The sequence below is a fragment of the Juglans microcarpa x Juglans regia genome, chromosome 8D (genome assembly GCF_004785595.1).
Source record: "Juglans microcarpa x Juglans regia isolate MS1-56 chromosome 8D, Jm3101_v1.0, whole genome shotgun sequence".
NCBI classification, from domain to species: Eukaryota; Viridiplantae; Streptophyta; class Magnoliopsida; order Fagales; family Juglandaceae; genus Juglans; species Juglans microcarpa x Juglans regia.
This window is the reverse complement of record NC_054608.1, coordinates 29,800,938-29,827,008: the sequence shown is the minus strand read 5'-3', so window position 1 is coordinate 29,827,008 and position 26,071 is coordinate 29,800,938. Positions and strand designations below refer to the sequence as shown.

Sequence of the window (26,071 nt, the reverse complement as noted above, 5' to 3'; positions counted from 1 at the left end):
ACTAGTTGCCTTCTATAAACAGACGGCCATCTTCTTCTAAGTTAACTACTCCAAACGAACGAAGAAAGAATATTATAGACACAGAAAAAGGCAATTAACTATGTCCTCCTTGCTTGAAACCGTTCTTCTGCAGCAACAAGCTGTAAAACTCTTGCTTGGGGTACTTGTAATTTCAACAACAATATTTACAGCAACAGCAGCGGCTGAAGTACCCAATTCCAGCTGCAACAGAACATGTGGATCGCTTGAAATTCCTTACCCATTTGGAACATCCGAAGGCTGCTATCTTGACTCATTTTTTCTCATTACTTGTAACTCCTCCTCCTCCAACAACTTCGGGACGAGTACTCCAACACCATTTCTGCGCGTTAGTAATATAGAGGTACTCAACATATCATTGGATGGAGAATTGCGAGTCTCAACTTATATAGCCCGTGATTGCCCACAGGAATCGAACTATAATTTCAGAAATAGATATATCTCTCTCCGCCTGCGAGAGTTTCCCATCTCGTATACAAAGAACGTGTTCACCGTCGTTGGTTGCGACACTTTGGGGCTCATTACAAGTTTTGCCTCAGACAAGAATTATACAACAGGATGTTTGTCAGCCTGTGACAGCATCAACGGTATGGTTAACGGGTCTTGCTCTGGCGTAGGATGTTGCCAGACTCCTATCCCAGATGGAATAAAAGATTTTACTGTGAATGTTGAGCACTTCAATGTGAGCGAATTCAGTCCATGTGGTTTCGCATTTGTGATGGAAGAAAAAACATACAACTTTTCCACCTTAGATCTTCAAAATATGCAGGATAAAGAAGTTGTTCCCTTGGTGTTAGATTGGGCAGTTGGAAACCAAACATGCGAAGATGATAACAAGAATACTACAGGATTCGCATGTAAGGCAGCGAATAGTGAATGTTACAATTCTATAAATGGTCTTGGGTATCGCTGCAACTGCTCCTCAGGCTATCACGGAAACCCTTATCTCTCTGGTGGTTGCCAAGGTACATAATTCATGGTCTATATATGCATTAGACGATTAGTATTGGACTCATCAAATAAGTATCATCTTTAAAATTTGATGAGTTTGTGTTTAAAATCATTATATTGGAATCAAAATTCACTAAAATCATCAACTTTGAACTACAGCACATTTAAGTTTATTTCTAAATTTGAAGACTAATTGTTCACAATCTATAACCATTATTTTATTTACTTAAATTATTGTTTCCCAATTTTGAGGCATAATATATTTAAATTGGGAAATAATAATTTAAATATCAAACTAAATTATTAATTAACATATAGTTAGTGTAATTATAAAATATAAAAAAATAAATTAAAAATATTATTATTAAAAAAATATTATTATATTATTATTTTAATTAATCTAATTGTTAATTCAATGTGGGGTTATGGCTAGGGATTTTTTATTTATGAAAAATATGTACTTTTTATCAAATTTTAAAGATAAATTTAATGAAATTAATGCTAATACTCTAAGTATAGATTCAGTCAACGAAATCTATATTATGAAAATATTATTTTATAGATATTGAAAATAAATATTCTCATAGTATATTCAATAGTATTTTAAGAATATTCTTTGGCAATTATTAAAAATAAATATTCCGTAATATATCTTAGTCAATTAGTTTTCACTGCCAAATGACATCATATTGAAGATTTTTTATTGCTACGATGGGTGTGAGTTTTGACATGACATGGGCTGTATTCATGGTGTTTCAGATATTGACGAGTGTGAAACTCTATATCATGGGTGTGCTGTTAATGCATGCGTCAACCATGTGGGGTCTTACAGCTGTTCTTGCCCCAAGGGGTACGAAGGAAATGGGAGGAGAGATGGAAATGGTTGCAGTCCAAAACGACGCAATTATAAGAATATCATTATTGTTCTATGTAAGTTTATATACACATATTGTATATGTAAAATACTATTTATACTTGTAATTTTTACTCACATAATAATACGTACTGACATATCACTTATTGAATATTCATTAAAGATTTTGAAATTTAAATTCAAAATTTGAATTTAAGAAAAGTGATTAAATGAATCTTGTAGGTAAAATTACAAGTATACACTACTCATTGCGTATAACATATAATCATATCATGACAAACCAGTACTTTCTAGTTCAAATATTATTGATTGAGTCGTCCTAAATACTTTTTCTTAGCTTGGTTGAATTAAACATGAATAATCAAACATTGGATTTTGGTCATGACAGTTGATCTATTTGATAATTCATTTTCATTGTGCAGCTATTAGCATAGGTCTCTTAGTCTTGCTCTTGGGAGGTTGTTCAGTGCTTTTGGGATTGAAAAGAAGGAAGCACGTGAAACTCGAAGGACAGTACTTCCAACAAAATGGTGGCTTTGTGGACATGACAGCACGATAAACTAACTCTTGAATACCCTTAGATGAAGTGCGATAATAAGTAGTTAAGGAGTCGTTTATTTTCAGATGTATTGAGTTAAAAGTTAAAAATTAAATAAAATATTATTAGAATATATTTTTTAATATTATTTTTATTTCAAAATTTAAAAAAGTTAAATTGCTTATTATATTTTGTATGAAAATTTGAAAAAGATTCTCATGATTAAATAGGATGAAATGAGTTAAAAATTTTATAAAAGTGAACGAGACCAATCCACAATAATTGATTTACGTAAATTAATGAGAACCATTCATTATCTTCTGTATGCTTATTAATGTTAATGTGTGATAATGATCATATATATATAGACTACCACATTGCATAGATTATTCAGTACCTATTTTGGATTCTCTCTCTTTTACCAAACTTCTGTAGTTGGAAATAACTCGCAACGCTTTTGTGTAATTATTCGTAATGAGAATGATTATTTGCGAAAAATACAAAGAGTTCATCTTTTATCTGAATGTAGTGTAAAGTAGTTGGGCTTTAAACATATAATGGGAACCTAACATGTAATTAGCCTCTCATTTTGTTCAAATAAATTGAGATGTATAGAATTATTGCCCATATTAAAATAAAAAATTCCGGATGTGCATATCTCGCCTCGCTTTTCTTTTATATCGGTTGGAGAATGTTTGGCAAGTTACTGAACCCATGATAGATCTACGTCGAACTCTCCATTGGTTCCAACCTCAACTACTCTAGATGACTACTTTCTGGAACAAAGGTCTAATATTCCCATGCATGCATTTGAGCATCATCGAGTCCACTTAAAAAAGTATGGACAATAAATAATATCTTAATCATCGAGTCCACTTAATAATATCTTATAAACTTATTTGTCCAAAATTAGAAAGGAAGACATACAACCAAATCAACTACTTCCAACCAAGCAGGAAATTACTATATTAACATTACGAACGTACAATTGTCGCATCATCGAAGGAAACTGCAAAACATGCAAATATATATATATATATATATATATATATATATTAATAGGACAACTTTGTATGCAATACCATTGATATCAATGCTGAAAACAGCCAGTAAATTAAAGACATGTTAACTGTCCGTTTGGGAATAAAATTGTTCTCAGGTATTTTTAAATATTTCTTTTCCAAATATTATTTAAACATAAAATATTTTTCAATTTCAAATCTTCAAATTTTTTATCTAATCATTACCTAATTATTACAACTTTCCTAAACTTCTAAACAAAACATAAAAATTAATACAACTTTTTCAAATTTAAAAAAAAATATATAATAATATTAAAAAATAATACTTCAAATTTTTTTTAACTATATAATATATTTATACAAATTTTTTCTTTTCCATTTCCCAAAATCCAATAAAATATCTTAATTTAAACTACTTCACTAACATTCACAAACTACTTCACTATTATTCTCATATATTCTAAGATATTCTTAGTATCCAAACGAGACCTATGTCTCTCCAAAGAGGAATTCGCCTTGTAATAGTCTCCTCTATGTTTCCTCTCCCAAGAGAATAGAGGAGGTGTGTGAGTATCTTGCATGTCTCCAACAGGAGTAAGAGGGTGTTGTGTCACTACTTAAGCAAGGATATCAGGAGGAAGACGTGGATGGTATAGAAGAACTATGGAGTCAATTGAGGTTAACAAAATAATAGACTTAACGATAGAGTTAGATGGAAGGGTAATGGACAATGTGCAGAAGAAAGGAGAAAGATGCTTGCTTGGTAATGTGTGCATAAAACGCTCAATTGGCAAAGAGGTCATATCGTCCTCAATGGCAAAAGTGTGGAGGCTGAGCAAACTAGCTACTTTTGGCTACTTTCCAGGAGGTTGGATCAAATGTGTTTATTATTACCTATGCAACGTGGATAAACAGAGAGTAGAGGAAGGCATGCCATGACTATTTGATACTAGCTTATTTACAATTAAACTGTTTGATGGGTTTACATAATGTAGAAAGATGAGATTTGACCACGACTTGTAGTGGGTACAGTTCCATAATTTGCCTTAGTGTGCATGAATCGAGATAGTGTGGAACAAATAGAAAGTACAATTGGGGAAGTAGTAGAGCTAGATGTGGAAGATTATGTTGTGGAGCGGGGGAATTTGCTTCACATTAAAATAGAGATTGATTTAACAAAGCCAATTGCTAGAGGTCAAAGTAAGTTGCCTCAAAAAAATGGTTCGATTCAGATCGATTTAGCCGATTCAAAATTGAATCAATTAGAAACCGAACCAATTTTAGTAAACTTTTTGAATCGTTAACTAAATCACTTCAATCGACCGATTTAGGTCGATTCAAACCAATTATAGCTGATTTCAAACCAATTTGAACTGATTCCATACTGTATTTATTTTTAAATTATTTAACAACTGAGTCTTTTCTTTTAGTTTCTTGTAAAATAAATATAATAGAACTAAATATATATTAAATTTTTCATCATTGTATTCAATAAGAATCATAGAATAATTAAAGATAAAGCATGTAATTTTTTATTTTCTTCAGTTGAACAAAAAAATAGGAAATGAATGAAAATTTTGTATTAAATTTGTGAATGTATATAAATACTACATTTATCATGTTCACATAACTGAATGATATTTATCTATTTCCCTGATGAGGCAAAAGAATGTCTACAATTGAGGTTAAATACATAAATTACATATTTATTGAAATTATTTAGATTCATATCATATTTTTATTAAAACTAATAAATGGATTTATATTTATAATATTTTATACATAATATTAAATGTTTGAATTTCATTATATGCGATTTTTTAATATTTTTTATTAATATTGAAATAACTTATTCAAAATTTTTATGAATCGTTCAATTCGATTTATAAATCACCTAATTTATTGAATTTTTCCTTACCCGATTCTGATTTTTCAGGCCTTCATTGAATAGTCAATGCATATGGCACCAGAGTATGAGCTTCACTTAAATACGAGAAATTACCCAAGTTGTGCTTCAGATGTGGATAGATCTTACATTATACCCAGGGTTGTCAACAAGGGGAAAAGCAGAGAGACACAATGATGAGTTTGCAAATCAGTTTGAGCCGTAACTTCGAGCAAAGCCTTACGTGAGACGCCAATATTCTGCAAACTATACAAACCAAGCCAAAAAAGACTTCAATGGAGTAGAGAAGCACAAAAAATAAAGGAAGATTAGGGAGGTGGTGACTGTCACGATTCCAGCTTGAGTCCAACAATGGCTACGGGCAGTGAACCAGAATAATATTTAGGAAAAAATAGGGGAAAAGTAGAAAATTTTGAAGGAGCGAAGTGCAAAATGGAAACAACGGTGATTGAGGAGGGATTGGAGGAAGGATTTCAAAATGAAGAGTCGGATGATTTATATACTAATTCAGAGGAGAAGATCAGGGGTGATTGTCCTGAAAAATCATGCATTTCATTAAACAATAAGAATTTACAGTATTTAAATAACAAATTAAAAAATAAGGGAAGATGTAGCCTTCAGCTGGGGAGCTTTCACTTGTTCTGCCTCTGGGGCCATGCACCTTCCTGCTCCCCCTCGAGCCCAACAAGGCGAGTCATAGACTATGGCCTACCAGGGCTCTCCAAGCGGTGCATGACCTACTCTCTCTTGGAGGTGCCGCCCGGGGTAACCCCATCATCCTTCTACTTCAATTCTTGTACGTAGCATTCCCTCACCAAGACCTATTCGCATCAGATTTCTCTCACTCCACGTGGATTCAGAAACTTCATCTTAAGGTAGTAGGTCGATGTGACTGCCCGCAAGCCGTTGAGAGTGGGCCTTCCTATGATGGCGTTGTAGGACAACGGGGTTCTCACCAGTAGGAAGTCGACCATGATTAAGGCAGTGTAGAGGGAGCTGCCCGCGAGGACTGACAGTGTGATGACTCCTACTGGATGAACCATATTCCCGGAGAAGCCCTTCAGCGGCATGGAGGCTAGATGTAGCCGGACAGCATCTATTCCCATCATGGTGAAAGCTTTCCAGAACAGGATGTTCGTAGAGCTCCAGTTGTCAATGAGGATTCTTCGGGTAGTGAAGTTGGCGACCAACAAGGTCACCACCAACGCATCATTGTGGGGGTACAGGACCCCTTCTTAGTCAGCCTCCCCAAAGGAGATGCCGGGGTTGGCTCACCCCTTCAGTGCTTGGCGGGGTGGTTGAATCCTCCCGCTATGGTCCATATTTCAAGTGGAGGTCCCCCTGGGAGGTGGTGAGCGGGGCCAATCTTGTTACGGCTCTCGTGCTGGTGGTTGCTATCGAGGGCTTTCTTCCCTCTAGCGCCGGTCGACTCTGTCCGTGCTCCTTTCTCTCAATATTCTCCTCCTTGATAGCTCCCATCTTCGGGCTGGGGATAACGCAACCTTATCCATTCCGCATGCTCCCTCCTCCCTTATTGGGAGAAGTAGTCTTCAGTGTTGTTAGCAGTGGACAATGCTTTGGTCATCATCTTAGCAGGCAGTAGAGGTGTCGGCCTCATGGATGGTTAATGCAGGTCAGTTAAAACGAGGTCCCATTCCCCTCGTCGGAGCTTCCTCCATTCTCTTGTCCTAGGAGCCCCTTTCTAGCTTCTCATGGGCCTTAGCCTTGGCAGGGGCCCTTGCTTTTCTCTCCGCTCGCTCCATCTCCTTCTTCCTTAGCTCCGTTAGGGCCCGAAAAGTGTCTTTAGCGTTAATGAAGTTGTTAACTTGGTGAATAAACTCCCATAGCGTCAGGAGAGTCCTTTTCTCCAACTCGGCCATGAACTGGGATCGTGGCTAGACCCTCCAAGAAGAGCCGCCAAGGTTATCTTCTCATCCTAGTCATTGGTGGTCATGTGCTCCCTATTGAACCGAGACAGATACGTTTTCAGGCTTTCCTCCTCTCCCTACTTAATGGTGAGAAGGTAAGCAGCTAGGCATCTTCTTCTCCAACTTGACATGAATTGGATCAAAGATAGTCAAGTTAGCTCTCCAAAATTGTCTACGAAATAGGCGCCAGAGACCCAAACCATACTAATGCTGGCCCCTTTAGAGTCAGTAGGTATGTCCTGCGTGCTACCTCCCCTAGGAAACCATGCAATGTCATTTGAGCCCTGAAGGTTTCCTAATGCTCAAGGGGGTCCCTCCCTCCATCGTACATCTCCATGGTGGGGACCCTGAACTTTGGTGGTGAGGGCACAACCATCACCTTTTCTGTGTAGGGTAGACCAATGCTTGTGAGCAGTTGGTCCACTGGCGATGATGTGCCCACTTTCCTTGCAATCTTTTCGTACTTTTCTTTGAGATTGTAGAGCTCGTCTTGCATGTTCTTCCTCTCATCCTCCACGTTTGCTCCAGCTTCGGTGTTTCGGGACCCCACGTGCTCGCTATCGCTAGGCTCCGCCTCCTCGTTTTGCCCTTATTAAGGCTTTCAAAGGTCCTTATTCTCTTTGCAAAGTGTTTGCACCCCGTCGATCAACTTCATCACCCAATCCTCCATAGCTTTCAGTCTTGCTTCCATGGCTTCCTCTATGTCTCTTCTGAGTTGTCCGGAATGAGTTGTCACAGGCATACAAGGTACATGCAAGATCTACAAGAATCCCACAAACGACGCCATTGTTAACTTCATGTTTTGTATACCTTTGGGTCAAGTTCCAGCAACCCAGGTTTTCAAAACTGGGCCTACGAAAATAAAGTGGAAAGCAGCTAAGAAAGGGTGGCCTTGGGACCGAGGAGTCTCCGATGCCAAAATTAATAAAGTCTCTTGAAAGTTTGTAAATAATGAGAGATTCTAGGGATCATAGAGAGTTTCTCATACCTGAAAGTTGCTATTTATACTGAGAGTATGTGTCCTTTTACTATTCATTTTGTCAGAGCCCTTTAATGTAGCATACTTTTGTGCGATGTCATTGATGTGGCCTGTAACTCAGGTAGTGGTGCCATTAATGTGGCTTGGTTCCCCGATCTACTTTATCTTGCCAGTGTCCTTAGTGGTCCATCAATGTCTCTTTGTTATAGAGGATCGAGGGTCCCCCTTACTTCCTGCTGTTGCACTGATAGGTACTTAAGGGCTGGATGTTGTTTGAAGGGTCTCCAAGACGACGAGTCCCATCCCCTACAGTGCGCTCCCTTATGGAGGTTGCATCTAGGGGAGCTTACCAGTGGGCTAGGCCGAACAGTCTATTCGTTCTGGGTTGGGCCTTCAATGAAGGTATTAACAAAACACCCCCTCGAGAGAATATTGCAAAAACCAGACAACTCGAGAAGGTTGGTTGCATGTGGTAGAACTCAACAAATTTGACATTGTGTACGTACCCAAAAGCATAATGAAGGGTCAGGATTTGGCAGATTTCATTGCCGAATTCTCCGAGTTTCCAATGGAAACTAAAGTTGCACCCCACCGACAACCCTAGCTAGTATTCGTTGATGGATCCACTTGCCAAATGGAAGGAGGAATATGGATCTACATCGTGGGAGAAGGGGGACAAGAACATTACTACATGACTACACTTACGTTTAAAACCACCAATAATGAAGCCAGTATGAAGCCTTGATAGTGGGACTCTCAATAGCAAAAACTCTAGGCACCATAGAGATTGAAGCAAATGCGAGTTCCCAAATCATGGTAAACCAAGTTAGCGGGGCGTACGCCACGAAACAGGAAAAGCTAAAAAAGTATCTATGTCGAGTTTTGGAGATCCATAACCAACTTGCCTATTTTAGTCTTGAGCAAATACTGAGCGAAGACAACACAAAAGCATATAGACTGGCCAAAGCCGCCTTCACAAGGGATGAGGTGGATCTACCTTGGGAGGTACAAAGAATAGTGACAGAGATCCCAGCAATCGGAGTATAGGTGAACCAAGTGGAGCCTTCAAGGCCAAGGCAATATCAGAGCACTTGGACACAGGCAAAATCCCAGAGGAGAAAGAGGCAGGAAAGAAGATCAAAAGGAGCACAACACGGTTTGTCAGGATTGATGGAATCCTTTACAAAAAAAAAGGCTTTGCTGCCCTTTTGTTAAGATGCATCTCGCTTGAGGAAGAGCAATACGTCTTGGCAGAGATACATGAGGGTGTTTGTAGCAACCATTCTAGTGGAAAGGCTTTGGCGAGGAAAGCCCTTAGGGAAGGCTACTACTGGCCCAAAGCCCACAAAGACGCCAAGCAGTTTGCGAAGAAGTGCATCAGATGCCAGATCCCGCATTGTCCCCTCGAGAAGTTATTTTCAATTACTGCCCCATGGCCATTTGCTCAATGGGGGATTGATTTGTGAGGTCCCTTCCCGCTAGGGAAAGGAAGGGTAAAATATATAGTCGTTGATGTAGATTATTTCACAAAATGAGTAGAGGCGAAGCCCCTTTGCAACCATAATGGCCAAGGCCATTACCAAATTTCTGTGGAAGAACTTTATTACTAATTCACAATCATCTCCAACTTCTCCATCAAGCTCAAATCCTCATCTCCAACTTTCATTCCAAGAAGAACAAAAAGCCTTAGTGATGTATATGCAAATTGTAATTTTTGTGTTCTTGAACCGGAGTGTCTTGAAGTTGCAATTAAAGAAGAAGCTTGGAAGAAAGCCATGGAGGAGGAGATTTATGTGACTGAGAAAAATAAAACTTGGGAGTTGGTATATGGGCCAAAAGACAAAGAAGTGGTTGGTGTAAAGTGGATTTTTAAAACAAAGTTAAACCTAGGTGGTTTCGTTCAAAAGAACGAAACAAGACTTGTAGTAAAAGAGTATAGTCAACAACCCGGAATTAATTTCCAAGAAACTTTTGCACTGGTGGCTCGGCTTGATACTATTTAGAGCTCTTGTTGTTTTGGAGGCTTGAAAAGGTTGGTTTCCGCATCAACTTGATGTAAAATCAGCTTTCCTATATAAAGTTTTAAATGAGGAAGTTGAAGAAGGAGAAGAAAAGAAGGTATACAAGTTGAAGAAGGCTTTGTTTGGAATAAAACAAGCACCTCGACTTTGAAAGATGCAAAAGTGAGCCAACTTGTATGTCAAGACACAAGGTACGACTGGTATTCTTATCGTCTATCTTTATGTTGATAATTTGGTATTTACCAGTAATGATGAAAAAATAATTAATGATTTTAAATTGGAGATGATGAAAAAAAATGGAATGAGTAACTTGAGTTAATTGCATTACTACTTGGGCATTGAAACTTATCAAAAAGAAGAAGGTGTTTTTATATACCAAAAAAAGTAAGCAAAAATTCTTCTTGAAAGATTTAAAATGATGAATTGCAAATCGGTTGCAACTCTTTTGGTTGTGAATAAAACATTGATGAAACATGTTGGAAGGAAAGAAGTGGATGTATCTATTTATAGAAGCTTATTGTATTTGACAACTACAAGATCAGATATTATGTAGACTATAAGTTTATTGTCTTGAGTCATCTACAAGCCAAGCCAAATGCATCTTGGGGTAGCCAAGAGTATGTTGAGATATGTTCATGGTACACTTGATTTTGGTATTTTTATGAGAAGAATGTTGATGCAAAGTTGATTGAGTTTTATGATAGTAATTGGGCCGAGTGTGTTGATAATATGAGAACCACTTTTGGATATGCATTTTCATTTGGTTCCGGTATATTTTCATGCCAATGCCGATTATATTCCAACATCACTGGCAACTTCACAAGCAATATGGCTAAGGAGAATCTTAGAAGATGTTGGTGAGAACCAAGGAGAAGCTACTCCACTTTTATGTGATAACAAATATGTCACTGCTATGACAAAGAATCCTGTCTACCATAGCTGAACAAAACATATTCCAATCAAGCAGCACTTTATTAGAGAGTTCGTGGAAGATGATCATATTCAACTCACATATTGCAAAACCTAACACCAAGTTGAGGATATTTTCACTAAGGCTCTTCCAAAAGAGAAATTTCACTACTTTTGAGAGAAATGTTGGGTGTCGCACAAGGCATTAAGGGGAGTGTTGTGTCCAATTTAGTCAAAAGTCTCTCCCTATCTCATTTCATATGACAACAACATGAACATATATAGTTAGTTAGTCACTAAACTTCCAATTTTAGAGCTCTTGCTCGTTGAAACTTGAACACAATCTCCCCAACATATAGTTTAAGCAACACAAGTGCTTACTAGGATCCATGAGTGGTGACAAACAAAGCAGAAGTCGGAAGCAAAGATGAAAACATAAGTTTTGGTGACATATATTTCCATCAGTGGGAGATAGACAAAGGCAGAGAGATAAAAAAACCTAAAGACATTAATTTAAGGTACTTAAAGGTATAAAACCATAAGACTTCAAGGAGTTAATTCATTAAATTATACCCGATTTCCAGCACCAACAGTGCAGAAATCATTGATGATGTCAATCAGAACAGGACTGGGGAAAGCATTATCGGCAAAACCATGAACTCCTGCTTAAGAGGAATCTCACCCTTCAAAAGATCAATTGTGGGAGACGCCATTTTAATTTCCAGTTGCTTGAATCACTTATTCCTAGATATGTCTATTAATGCCTTAATTTGCACAGCAAATTGGAAGGGAAGAAAGAATGATCCCCAACCCACGTTGATGATTTGGGCATCGATACGATATTTTTCACGTTTATCCATATATAAAATAAATAATAAATAAGAAAATAAAAACAAATAAAGAGAGACACAGAGATTTATGTAATTTGGTATAATGCTTACCTCCACGGATTGTTTGAGAGCAAAATTCACTATAATAGGCAATTTTACAATTTCTCATGATTTCACATATCTCACAATACAATTGAGAGATTTATGAAAGATCATTTAGAGCTACTATGTGCGGTGGAGTTTGGCTTAGGGAGCTTTTATGGAGAGCCTGTCAGATTTGTGGGGATCTCCTCTTTATATAGAGGTCTATTTCCATGGAATGATTGATTTCAACTTGTCTTGTGAATCTATTTTCTTTTAGGAGTCTAAGTCTCTTTCCTTTTAGGAGTTTGAGCAATTTTCCTTTTAAGAGCCTGAGTGTCTTTCCTTATCTCTTCTTAGCCTTATCCTTTAGCTTGATTTTCGGCTTTATTTTGGGGCTAAATTATAGGCTGCCGATTTGATCCTTGTACATGCCTGCGATTCTTAAGGTTGATGTGCTCAACAAAAGGTCTTGACAATATTCAAGTCAACAATCTGTAGAATAAATTTTGAAAAATTGATCCTTGGTTTTCTATTTATTTTGTGCTAAGTGGTGAAGAGTTCACCTTGAAGAGATAAGCAGGAGATGTACTCGACCGCATTAAGTGTGAGCATGGAGCTCTGCTTTGGCTAGAGATGTGCTCGACCGCATTAGGTGTAAACTTGGAGCTTTGCTTTTGTGGGAGATGTACTCGACCACATTAGACGCAAGCACGAAGCTCAGCTTGGGTAGGAGATGTACTCAACCACGGTAATGGAGCTCGGCTTGGGCAAGAGATAGATTCGACATCATTAGATGTAAGCATAGGGTTTGTTTATTTGTGTGGATGTCTGCCTGAGCGATTAGGGGTGTTCACGATACCAAGCAATCTATTATGATGAAGACAATTTAAGATGCCTGAGATGGGCTTTGTTCCCAGTGTTCCAAAGCAAAACATATTCCAAAGCAATTTTCTTGCTACTTTCCATTTTTCTCGACTGGGATTGTTCAATGATGAATGATTTTTGCACGGGAAAATTGCTTGTCTTTGAACTCCTTTGTAGCGATGATGATTGTTTGTCTCAGAATGATTTCTTTTTTCTTTTTCTTTTAATATCGATTTTGGGCCAGCAAATAAGTGTGGCGAGAGAGAGTTACTATGGGCGGGCAACCTATTATGGGTGAGCAAAGGTGATGGCGGCGACCTGCTCTATCTATGGCGAGCAACAATTTTGTTTTGTTGTGATTTTTTCTTGCCGAAGTGCTTCCACGTTGTTGGACATCCTCATCTCCATTTGTTTGCTTAACATGGAGGGCAAGCATGTTTCTACCCGCTGTGGGCAACAACTCAGCTCGTCCTGCTGTGGGCGTCTTCGTGGTGGTGAGCCATGGCATTCCAACGTTCTCTCGTATGTGGGCGAACAACCTTATTGGTAGTGAGGCTAGGTGAGGTGCACCTTGGTGACGAGGAGCGCGATAGTGGTGGCAGAAAAAGTCATCGGTGGTATTTGATCTCCTTGCTTGTATGCTTTGGATCTATGATGTTGCTGGTAAGCTTGCAGATAGGAAGTTGCAGGCTGGTGGCACAAGTGAGGCTTTTTGGATGGTTCAAGTCGGGTGTGACGGTTTTGAGTTATCTGTGGGTCGGGGACACCATGGCGACGGCAGAAAATGCTGACAGACCAAAACACTGAACGCATTGCTCTCCAGCTTGTAATGCCTCAAAGGCTTGTATGGTCGGTAGGCTATCATCCTGCCATCTTCCATGGCGAGCTTGGGCAAGGATCCGAGGAAGCTTCGTGGTGAGCAGTGGCGAGGAGCTTCCATGGCGTGAAAGCTTGGTCGCCATGTGGCGGCAAAGAGCTTCGTGGTGTGAAAACTTGGTTGCCATGGCAGAGCTAGGAGTTTCGTGGCGTGAAACCTTCTCCATGTTATTACATGCTCATTGCCCGTTGGTGGTGTTACGTGCTTGTTGTCCGCCACAAGGGTGGTGAGCTTGGGGGGAAGGTCACAAACTACCAAAGGCTACGTTCCTTTAGGTGAGGCCGTTGCCCTCCACTAGGGCGGCAGGGGCCGTGGGAATGCGTAGCTTTTTGGCATTGTTCCTTACCTTTGTGGAAGCTCGCCAGCGACAAAAATAATCAACGTCGGTCTCTGTGCCCTCTCATGGCAGGAATGTAGGTGCCCACGCCGCCGCGTAGTCGCTTGCGGGAATATAGCTGGCAGGTGGTTTACCCGTTGGCCTCCAACTTCTGCGATGTGATTGTTGCCATCACAAGGGTAACCGGCCATAGGGGGCCCCAATGAGTTGGGAAGGGCCAAGGACTTTGTTGCCGGCGTGAAGCCCAGTTTGACCGTTTTGGTGGTTGAACCTCAGTCACATCATGCACAAAGGTGGCTGGTAACAATGCTGCTGTTTAGAGCCACGTATGGCGATGGACACCATCGAGAGCGACCTTCATGGTCAAGGACTACCTCACCTACGACAAAAAATGCTGGTGGTTCAGGATGTAGAAGTGGTGGCCTCGTCGGCTCACGAAGCTTTGGCTCGTGAATATGTAATGTGCATGTCGACGTGCTTCCTCTATACGCACAGTGCATGATGCGCATAGTGTGCCACTACGGTGAGGAATCAACGTTTTATAGTTGCACAAGCGTGGTTGTCCGTCCTTGTGGTTGGACCTGGGCCGCGCTGTGCACGGAGGCGGCGGGCCCTGCACATGAAACAACAAGGTGCACGTCGACGTGCACCCTTATTTCTATTGTGCATGGCATGCACAGTGCATCTGTCACGGTCACAATCTATGTCATGCACCCCACCAGTTTGCTGCTTTCTTTTGTTTTTTCTTTAACAAGGTTAACGAGAAAAAAACAATAACATATTAAAATCAAAAAATCTTATCTGTTAATTTGGAGACGATCTCATGAGTAGAAAAATATCCATCTTTCAATTTCGGTGTTGAAGATTAGTCGATGTCACAGACGGCAACAAGAGTTAATGCCTTAATTTGCACAACAGACTAGAAAGGAGGAAAGAATAATCTCCAACCCACGTTGATGGTTCGGGTGTTGATACATTGTTCTTCACATTCATTCATATACTTTTAGGAGTCTGAGTCTTTTTCCTTTTAAGAGTCTGTTTCATTCTTTATCTCTTCTTAGTAGGGTTGTACACCGATGGGTTCGGCGTTGGTTTCGGCGCAAAACTGATACACCACCGACGTCTGTCATGGCCCTATGGCATATATTAAAAAACGCCGTTTTATATACATATATTAAAAAAAAAATTAGACTGGATTGATTGGTTCAGTAGTTTCCCAAGTTTTCAAACCGGCGCCGAATTGCTGATATTGGTTTTCCCTCAATTCCTCTCGACCGCCGACCGGGTCTTTGCCCGTTCCGGTTGATTCCTTGCTCCGGCGGTCTGTCTGATCGGTTGACGGCCGATTCCAGCGGTTCCTATACACCCCTACTTCTTAGTCTAATCATTTAACTTGATTTTCAGCTTTATCTTAGGGCTAAATTATAGGCTGCTGATTTGACTCCTAAAATGTGTATCAATAAAGATTAAAGAAAGTGTTTTCTTTCAAGGGAGCAAACACTATAAATTCACCGATATTTTTGTTTTTACAAAGTTGGATGCTGAATTACATTGTTGGTGCAACATATACTCTTAGGGCTGGTTTGGTTACAAAAAATTAAATTATCTCATCTCAACATTACAAATTTTTCAAACTCCCACATAAAATATAAAATAAACAATTCAATTTTTTCAAATTTTAAAATAAAAATAATATTTTATTCAACTTTCAACAAAATATCTTATTCTATCTAAATTGCATAAACAAACAAGGCCTTATTCGATGAAAATAGTTGTTGCAAAAAATCTTGGATTCTATTAATTTCCATGCTAAAATCCAAAATTGAAAATGTATTTTGCTTTCTTTTTCATTTTGACACAAAAGTCTAGAGTATAATTTACGGGGAAAGAGTTGGCTGGCCATGTGTCAAAAAAGTCTTCGTCAATCTTCCGGACATGCATGCTTGTCCAAGTGTAGAGCCCGCTTAACAAGACTAAAAGTTGGACTAAATAAAGGAAATAAAAGAAAAAATAACATATTAAAATCAAAAAAATCTTATCTTTTAATTTGAAAACGATCTTGTGAATCGAAAAATATCATTCTTCCAATTATGATGTAGAAGATTAATTGATCCCACATACGATATCAATAGTTAATGCCTTAATTTGCAACATAAATTAAAAGGGAAGAAAGAATGACTCCCAATGTATGTTTATGATTCGAGCATTGATACGATATTTTTTACCTTCATCTATATATAAAATGAATAATAAATAAGTAAATACAAACTAATTAAGTGAAGTACAGAGATTAATGTAGTTTGGCGTAATGCCAACATCTACGAGTTGTTAAGGAGCGAAATTCATTATAATGAACAATTTTACAATCTATCGTAACCTTACATATATTACAATACAATAGAGGGATTTAGGAAATAGCCTTTGGAGTCGCTATGTGTGGTGAGTTTAGTGTATGGCTCTTCTGTGGAGAACGTATCAGATTTGTGGGGATCTCTTCATTATATAGAGGTCTATTTCTTTAAAATGATTAAGTCCAACTTGTCTCGTGAACCTCTTTCCTTTTAGGAGTCTGAATCTTTTTCTTTTTAGAAATCTGAGTCTTTTTCTTAATCTCTTCTTAGCCTAATTCTTTAGCTTGATTTTTTACTTTATTTTAGTGTAAAATTATATACTGCTGATTTGACTCCTAAAATGTGCATCAATAAAGAACAAAGAAAGTGCTTTCCTTCAAGGGTGAAACACCGTAAATTCACATATATTTTTATTTTTACAAGGTTGGATGTTGCATTGCATTGTTGGTGTAACATTTTGACTCTTAGGGCCCGTTTAGATATAGAAAGATTATCAACATATCTCATATTATCTTATTGTTATAATTTTTTTAAAAGTCTACATAAAATATAATAAACAATTTAAATTTTTAAAATTTTAAAATAATAATAATATTAAATAATAATAATTTAAAAATATTTTATTTAACTTATTTAAAATCGTCTCATTTCATTTTATCTTATAATCTAAACCTACTCTAATTCATGGAAAATAGTGGTCGCAAAAAATCTTGGATTCTATTATGCTAAAATCCAAACATGAAAATGTATTTAGTTTTCTTTTTCATTTGGCACAAAAGTCGAGGGAATAATTTATATTGAGAAAGATCTGACAGGCACGTGTTAAATCAAGACTTCGTCAACCTTCCGGATATGCATGCATGTCCAAGTGTAGAGCCCATCATGGGTCTTTTTTTTTTTTTTCTTTTCTTTATACTATTTTTAGGATCTCGTTTATTTTTAAGAAATATTTCATCTCATCTCATTTTATTATTATAATTTTTTTAAATTTTTATATAAAATAAAATAAACAATTCAACTTTTTTAAATTTCAAAATAAAAATAATATTAAAAAATATATTCTAACAATATTTTATTTAATTTTTTTATTTTAATTTTAATTTATCTCACCTCATCTTTAAAAACAAACGACCGTGAATCTCCAAGTCATTTTAATATTTAGCAATAAAGATCTTATCGAATGTCCATAATACAATATTACTGAGTCCATAAGCTTAAAATATTATTTATGTAAAATCTCAACTTTTTCCATGTCACAGATATATAAATAAAATATTAAATTTTTTGAGGTGATCAACTTCTATACTATGTAACACGTTTTAAGATTCTGAGTCTTCTTTCTAATCTCTTTTTAACTTAATCCTTTAGCTTGATTTCGGTTTTATCTTTAGTCTAAATTATAAACTGTTGATTTGACTCTTAGAATGTGCATCAACAAAGAGTAAAGAAAGTATTTTCCTTCAAGAGTGCAGACACCGTAAATTCACAGATATTTTTACTTTTACAAAATTGAATGCTGCATTACATTGTTAGTGTAACACATAGACTCTTCTGCCTGTTTGAACTAATTTTATCTCATTTTATTATTATAATTTTTTTAAATTTTTATATAAAATATAATAAAAAATTAATTTTTTTAAATAATAAAATAATAATAATCTTAAAAAATAATATTATAATAATATTTTAATTAATTTATAAAAAATTATTTAATTTTATCTTTCTATTCAAACCAGCACTTAAACCATTGAAAATAGTGGTAGCAGAAAAATCTAATATTGTCTTAATTTCCATGCTAAAATCCAAATTTCCATGCTAAAATCCAAACATGAAAATGTACATGGCTTTCTTTTTCCTTTTGGCACAAAAGTCGAGAGAATAATTTATATTGGAAAAGAGCTGGCAGGCACATGTGTCACTGTGTGAAATTAAGTCTTCGTCAACCCTGCTTGTCCAGGTGTGGAGTCCATTAATTTCTACTCAATTCCTACGGGTCTTTTCTTTTTTTTTTTTAATGTTTTCTATTTTTATAATATTTTTAAACTCTCCAACTCATTTTAAAATTCAACAATAAAGATCTTACCGAGTTCGCATCTATCATGTCCATAATACAATATTACTAACTCCATAAGCTTAAAATATTATTTCTGTAAATCTCAAATTTTTCCATGACACCGATATATAATTAAGTTGCCTCCATCCCAGAGTGACCGAACCAACAATGTTTTGAGGTGATCAACTTTTCTAACACGTTAATGTAAAATAAAAAAAAAAATTAAGAAAATATAAAAATATAACTATAGATAAAATTAGATATCAATAATTCGCTACATTCACGTACAAATAAAATTTAAAAACCACAACTTAATATTTGTTTTAGATTTCGAAGGACAATGTTTTATGGAATTAATAATATTCAACCATTATTTATTTTTTTATTTTTTTTGTAGTGAAATATTTAGAGTATATATGCTTTTTTCATAGAAAAGATCATATCTGTCATTCTAGTATGTAAGTTAGTTTATTAAATTTTATGTAAAATCTAGATATTTTCATGTTATATTAAGAATATAATGTTATAAACAAGATCTTAAATATTTTTTTTTACACAATAAAATCTAGAGGATAAAATCTCTCAATTACTATTTTTAATAGAGATCATCACTCTTAAATAATTTTTCTTGTATTTTTATTTTGGATTTTATTTTAAGAAGCCTATTACTATAAAATAAAAGTCTCTTGGATTCATATTAATACGTTTATTATTTCTCTTAAACTTAGTTTAATTTAATTTTTTTTGGAGTCGAATCTTTAAAAATAGATAATATATAGAAATTATATAAAATTTAGGGAATGTAGGAAAAACATTATAGAGTGTATATTAAAATTTATAAAGTTTTGGAGAGCATAAAGGGATTAAAAAATTTTTGGGGATCATTTTCTATATTTATAGAATTAGAAATAAAATCTAAAGGAAATTTTGATTTTTTTTTTTTTTTTAAATGGGAGGCCATGGCTCCGGCCCCTAATTAAGGGTAAACGTGGTTCCGCCAATGCCACCCAATTAAATACCCTCCAAAAAATGAGATATTAATTTTGTTGACCATTTCATACAAGAAATAATTAATTTTCTTGTTCTTGACTATATTTAAAAACGTATTAGCTATAAACCACTTCTATGTTGCTTTTGTGGGAAGTGTACCTGTGATGTCTTGAAAAATATTGATAAAGTTTAACAAGGAGATTACGTGTTTAAATTTTAGGGTTAAATTATAGGTGGATGATTTCATCCCTAGTATGTGTATCAGTAAAGAAAGTGATTTTAGTGTAGACTCTTAGGCTCTATTTGGATACACAAAAATTTTTAACTCATCACATTTCATCTCATCATTATAATTTTCTTAAATTCTTATATAAAATATAATAAAAATTTAACTTTTTTAAATCTTAAAATAATAATAATATTAAAAAATAATATTTTAATAATATATTATTTAACTCGTCTCATCTAATTTCACTATTCAAATCAATTAATTCATTGAAAATAGTGGTCGCAAAAATTCTTGGATTCTATTAATTTCCATGCTAAAATCCAAACATGAGAATATATTTGGTTTTCTTTTTCATTTTGGCACAAAAGTCGAGAGAATAATCTATATTGAAAAAGAGCTGAAAGGCACATGTGTGGCTGTGTCAAATAAAGTTTTCGTCAACCTTCCGGATATGCATACTTGTCCAAGTGTGGAGCCCTTAATTTATTAACTCAATTCCCACGGGTCTTTCTTTTTTTTTTTTTTTTTCTTTTTTTCTTTATAATATTTTTAAACTCTCCAAACCATTTTAAAATTCAGCAATAAAGATGTTACCGAGTTACCATCTATCATGTCCATAATACAATATTACTAACTGTATGAGCTTAAAATATTATTTCTGTAAATCTCAACTTTTTCCATGCCACCGATATATAATTAAGTTTTTATAGTCAATCAAATCTATAAGATAAAACCTCGCAATTACTATTTTTAATATAGATCATCATATTTAAATGATTTTTCTTATATTTTCATTTTAAATTTCATGTTAAGAAGCTTAATACTATAAAATAAAAGTCCTTGCAATAAATATTAATAATTTTATTATTTCTCTTAAACTTACTTTAATTTAATTTTGGTGGGGCCACATCTTTAAAAATAGATAATATATAGAAATTATAAAAAAAATTAGAAAATGTAGGAAATTAACAATTAGAGAAATATATTTTTATGTATATTAAAATTTTAAAAAATTTTGGAGAGCATAAGGGGATTATAAATCTTTTGGGGGCTATTTTCTATATTTATAGAATTAGGAATAAAATCTAAAGGATATTTGATATTTTGTTTCTTTTTATTAAAATGGGAGGTCATGGCTACGGCCCCTAATTAAGGATCAACGTGGTTCCACCATTGCCACCCAATTATAAATACTCTTCAAAGAAATGAGATATTAATTTTCTTGACCATTTTAAAAACGTATTTTTCTTGACTTTATTGGGGGAAATAAATAAATAAATAAAAGGGACTTCGGAGACTAGCTTAGGAAAAGAAGTATATTTTCTTGACTAGTTCAATGATGAGTACTAATAGTTGCCTTTTATAAAGAGAAGGCCATCTTCTTCTAAGTTAAGTACCACGTCAGAGACACAGAAAAAGGCAATTAACTAAATCCTCCTTGCTTGAAACTGTTTTTTTATTTTATTTTATTTTGAATTGAAACAGATCTTTATTACTACCGAAGGCTTACAGCATCTCAATTAAAACAGTTGAATGAATACATTGAGGATAATCTTTCAAATGAAACAATTTCTCATTAAAATTGAGAGTATCTTTAGCAAGGTGATGAGCAGCCATATTAGCACTTCTATTGGTAGGTGTCACGGAGGTTTGGCTTGCAAATACGTAACGTGCACGTAGATGTGCTTCCTCTATATGCACTGTGCAGGATGCGCACAATTCGTCCTTGTGGTCGGACTTGGGCTACGCTGTGAATGGAGGCGTCGGACCCTTTTGCTACTTTTTTTATTTCTTTAACAAGGTTAATGAAATAAAAGAAAAAATAACATATTAATATTGAAAAATCTTATCTATTCATTTGGAAATGGTCTTGTGAGTCGGAAAATATCCTTCTTCCATTTTTGATGCAGAAGATTAGTTGATCCCACATATGATACCAACAGTTAATGTCTTAATTTACACAACAAACTGGAAAGGAGGAAAAAATGATCCCCAACCTACGTTAATGATTCGGTATCTATACGGTGTTCTTCGCATTCATTCATATATAAAATAAATAATAAATAAGCAAATAAAAACTAATAAAGTGAAACATAGAGATTAACGTAGTTCGGTGTAATGCCTACATTTACAGATTGTTTGGAGGTGAAATTCACTATAATGAACGATTTTACGGGTTGTTTGGACAGCATAAAGGGATTATAAATCTTTTGGGGGTTATTTTCTATATTTATAGAATTAGGAATAAAATCTAAAGGATATTTTGATAGTTTTTTAAAAAAAAAAAAAAATGGGAGGCCATGGGTCCGGCCCCTAATTAAGGATCAACGTGGTTCTACCATTACCACCCAATTATAAATACCCTTCGAAGAAATGAGATATTAATTTTCTTGACTATCTTTAAAAACATATTTTTCATGACTTTCTCGGAGGCAAATAAATAAATAAAAGGGACTTCTTGATGGAGACTGGCTTGGGAAAAGGAATATATATTAAAAAATAATAATTCTTGACTAGTTCAACTAATGGTGGCCTTCTATAAAGAGAAGCCCATCTTCTTCTAAGTTAACTACTACGAACCAGCGAAAGAAGAATATTAGATAAGATTAGAGAGACAAAAAAAGGCAATTAAGTTATTAACCATGTCCTCCTCGCTTCAAACTGTTCTTCTACAGCAAAAAGTTGCTGTAAAACTCCTGCTTGGGGTACTTGTAATTTCAGCAACAATATTTGTAGCAACATCAGCAACTGAAGTACTCAATTCCAACTGCAACAGAACATGTGGATCGCTTGAAATCCCCTACCCATTTGGAACATCCGAAGGCTGCTACCTTGACTCATCTTTTTTCATTACCTGTAACTTCTCCTCCTTCAACTCCACGACAAGTACTCCAACACCATTTCTGCACGTTAGTGACATAGAGGTACTCAACATATCATTAATGGATGGTGAACTGCGAGTCTCATCTTCTGTAGCCAGTGATTGCCCACTGAAATCGGACTATAATTCCAGCAATAGCCATACTAATCTCCTCCTGAAAGAGTTTCCCATCTCGTATACGAAGAACATGTTCACCGCCATCGGTTGCGACACTCTCGCGATCATGGGAAGTTCAGAGTCATCAGACAAGAATTATAGTACGACAGGATGCTTGTCACTCTGTGATAGCATGGACAGTATGGTTAACGATTCTTGCTCTGGCATAGGCTGTTGCCAGACACCTATCCCAAATGGAATAAAAGATTTTAAGGTGGCGGTTACCAGCCTTTACAATCACTCCAATGTGAGCGAATTCAATCCATGCGGTTTCGCCTTTTTGGTGGAAACAAAAAAAATACAACTTTTCCACATTAGATCTTCAGAATATGCAGAATAAAGATGCTTTTCCCTTGGTGCTAGATTGGGCAATTGGGAACCAGACATGCGAAGATGCTAAGAAGAATACTACAAAATATGCATGTAAGGCAGCGAATAGTACTTGTTCTGATTCCACGAACGGTCCTGGGTATCGCTGCAACTGCTTCTCAGGCTATGAAGGAAACCCATATCTCGTTGATGGTTGCCAAGGTAATTGTAATTTCATAGATCTTCTTTGAATTTCTTTGTTTTCTTTAGTTTGAGTCTCTGATGTTCCGTCAAATCCATATTCCGAGAATATCTTTTTACAAATATATGTCGCAAATGAATATTTTATAATATATTTAAAAATATTTTAAAAATATTCTTTAATAACTATTAAAATGTTGAAATATTCTTATAATATACTTAAAAATAATCATTTAATATAATCTCACTTTTTTTTTTATATATATTTAGAATCAATTTTTATTTTTGTTTAGCTTATAATTTTTATTTTTGTTTTTTTGTGTATAGAACATAATTACATGAAATTGTATATAGAGAAATATTGCAATGAGGATATTGCAAATTTATTGATAGTTAGAAGAAATATTTAAAATAAATCAAAAGTATTAAAAAATTGTTTAGATGATATAGAAAAAATAAATAAACTATATTGTAAAAGTTATTAGATAAAATAGAGAAAATGAATTTTTGAACGATGTACGTACCTTAAAATTAAAAACAAAAATTATTGAGAGGGCCCTTAGTTAGTTAGTTTTCGCTGCTAAATGACATCATATTGAATATTTTTTATTGCTCCGATGGATGTGAGTTTTGACATGGCATGGGCTTTATTCAGATATTGATGAGTGTGAAACTCTAAATCATGGGTGCGCTGTTAATGCATGCGTCAACCATGTGGGGTCTTACAGCTGTTCTTGCCCCATGGGGTACCAAGGAGATGGGTGGAGAAATGGAAGTAGTTGCACTCCCGTTATTCCTAAACCAAGCAATTCTAAGAATATCATCATTGCACTTTGTAAGTATATATAAATGATTTGTACGGTCTGTGTAAATTAGTTAAAACATCTCTATTTAGAAAATGAAAACTATAGATGTGATCAATTGGTGTCATTGTAGTATCTGGAAGAAAGATTAAAGGCAATTGAAAATAATTTACGATTTTGGCTTTAACATCAACCACATTTGAAAGATGTCAAAGGTAGATATATGTATGCTAGCTTATGAGGTAATCACTAATGTAAATACTTTCTAGCTCAAATATTCATTCCGTCGTCCTAAATATTGGTTCTTAATTAACTTGGCTCAAAATGATTGCAAATTGTAACGCAGATATAATATTATTGGCATTGAGTAAATAGGAAGAGAAATGTTTTAGCTACAAGATGATTTCATAAAATTGTAAACTCACAAACTAACGTGTCTAGATGTAATACTACTTTTATTATAAAATAGATCTATCGTATCGTATGATGTCATATCAATTTGTATGAGTTTAATTTTGTGAAATTTCTTTGTATGTCTAGCACTTTTCAAACATGAATAATGAAACATTGGATTTTAGTGACAATTTTACTTGAGAATTCATTTTCTGCAGGCATCAGCATGAGTCTCCTAGTCTTGCTATTGGGAGGTTCTTCAATACTTTTGGGATTGAAAAGAATGAAGCTCATCAAACTCCAAGAAAAGTACTTCCAACAAAATGGTGGCTTAATATTACAAGAACATATTTTGAATCATGGAAGGTCTATGGAGACAACAAAAATCTTTAGTAATGATGAGCTTAAAAAGGCCACCAACAATTATGATGCGAGTAGAGTCCTTGGCAAAGGGGGTTATGGAACTGTTTACAAAGGTGTATTATCCGATAACAAAGAGGTTGCTATCAAAAAGTCCAAAATCTGTGATAAGAGCCAAATCAAGCAATTCATAAATGAGGTGATTTTGCTTACCCAAATCAATCATAGAAATGTGGTTAAACTAATAGGTTGTTGTCTTGAAACAGAAGTTCCCTTACTTGTTTATGAATTCATCACAAATGGGACTCTTTCTAACCATATTCATGATATAAGTCGTGCTTCTTCTCTTTCATGGGAAAGACGTTTGAAGATAGCAACAGAAACAGCAAGAGCCCTTGCATACCTACATTCTGAAACTTCTATGCCAATTATACATAGAGATGTGAAAAGTACAAATATACTATTAGATGATAACCACACAGCAAAAGTTGCTGACTTTGGAGCTTCAAGGTTGATAGCTCTTGATGAAATAGAAATAACCACCTTGGTGCAAGGAACCCTTGGGTACTTGGACCCTGAATACTTCCAAACTGGCCAGCTAACAGAAAAAAGTGATGTGTACAGCTTTGGTGTTGTGTTGGCAGAGCTTCTGACAGGTGAAGAGGCAATTTCTTCCAATAGGCCTGAAAGTTATAAAAATCTTGCAATGTATTTTGGTTCTGCAGTGAAAGAGGATCGTCTACATCACATTCTTGAGGATCACATTGTCAATGAGGCTAATATTGAGCCAATAAAGGAAGTTGCTAATCTTGCAAAAGCGTGCTTAATGTTAAGAGTGGAGGATAGGCCGACTATGATGGAAGTGGCAATGGAGCTAGAAGGATTGAGAATTATGGAAAAGCATCCATGGGGAAAGGATAATCAAACCACAGAAGAAACAGAATACTTACTCAATACAACTACACTCTCTTTAAACATTGATATTGGCGTTGGTTCTTCTGTAAGTGTAGTTGGTGGACATGATAGCATGATAAACCAACTCGTGAAACCCCTAGATGATGGTCGATAAGTAGTTAAGTTGACAATAATTGATTTATATAAATCAATTAGATCCATTCATGAACTTCTACATGCCTATTAATGTTGTGTAATAATGTTGTAGACTAGATCATTCAGTACCTTATTT

General features: G+C 35.4%; 1 protein-coding gene across 2 annotated transcripts; it reads left to right on the top strand.

The window, feature by feature from the left end:
• On the top strand, positions 1-26,071 carry LOC121243101 (wall-associated receptor kinase 5-like). 2 transcript variants are annotated; one of them, XM_041141160.1, is made up of 3 exons: positions 1-1,004; positions 23,985-24,164; positions 24,744-26,067. In XM_041141160.1, exons 1-3 carry the CDS (start codon positions 101-103, stop codon positions 25,952-25,954), a joined length of 2,295 nt encoding a protein of 764 aa, XP_040997094.1. In that variant the 5' UTR covers positions 1-100; the 3' UTR covers positions 25,955-26,067. The 2 variants fall into 2 exon arrangements, with proteins under 2 accessions (XP_040997094.1, XP_040997095.1); XM_041141161.1 differs by lacking the exon at positions 1-1,004 and adding an exon at positions 22,962-23,350 and having other exon boundaries at positions 24,744-26,071.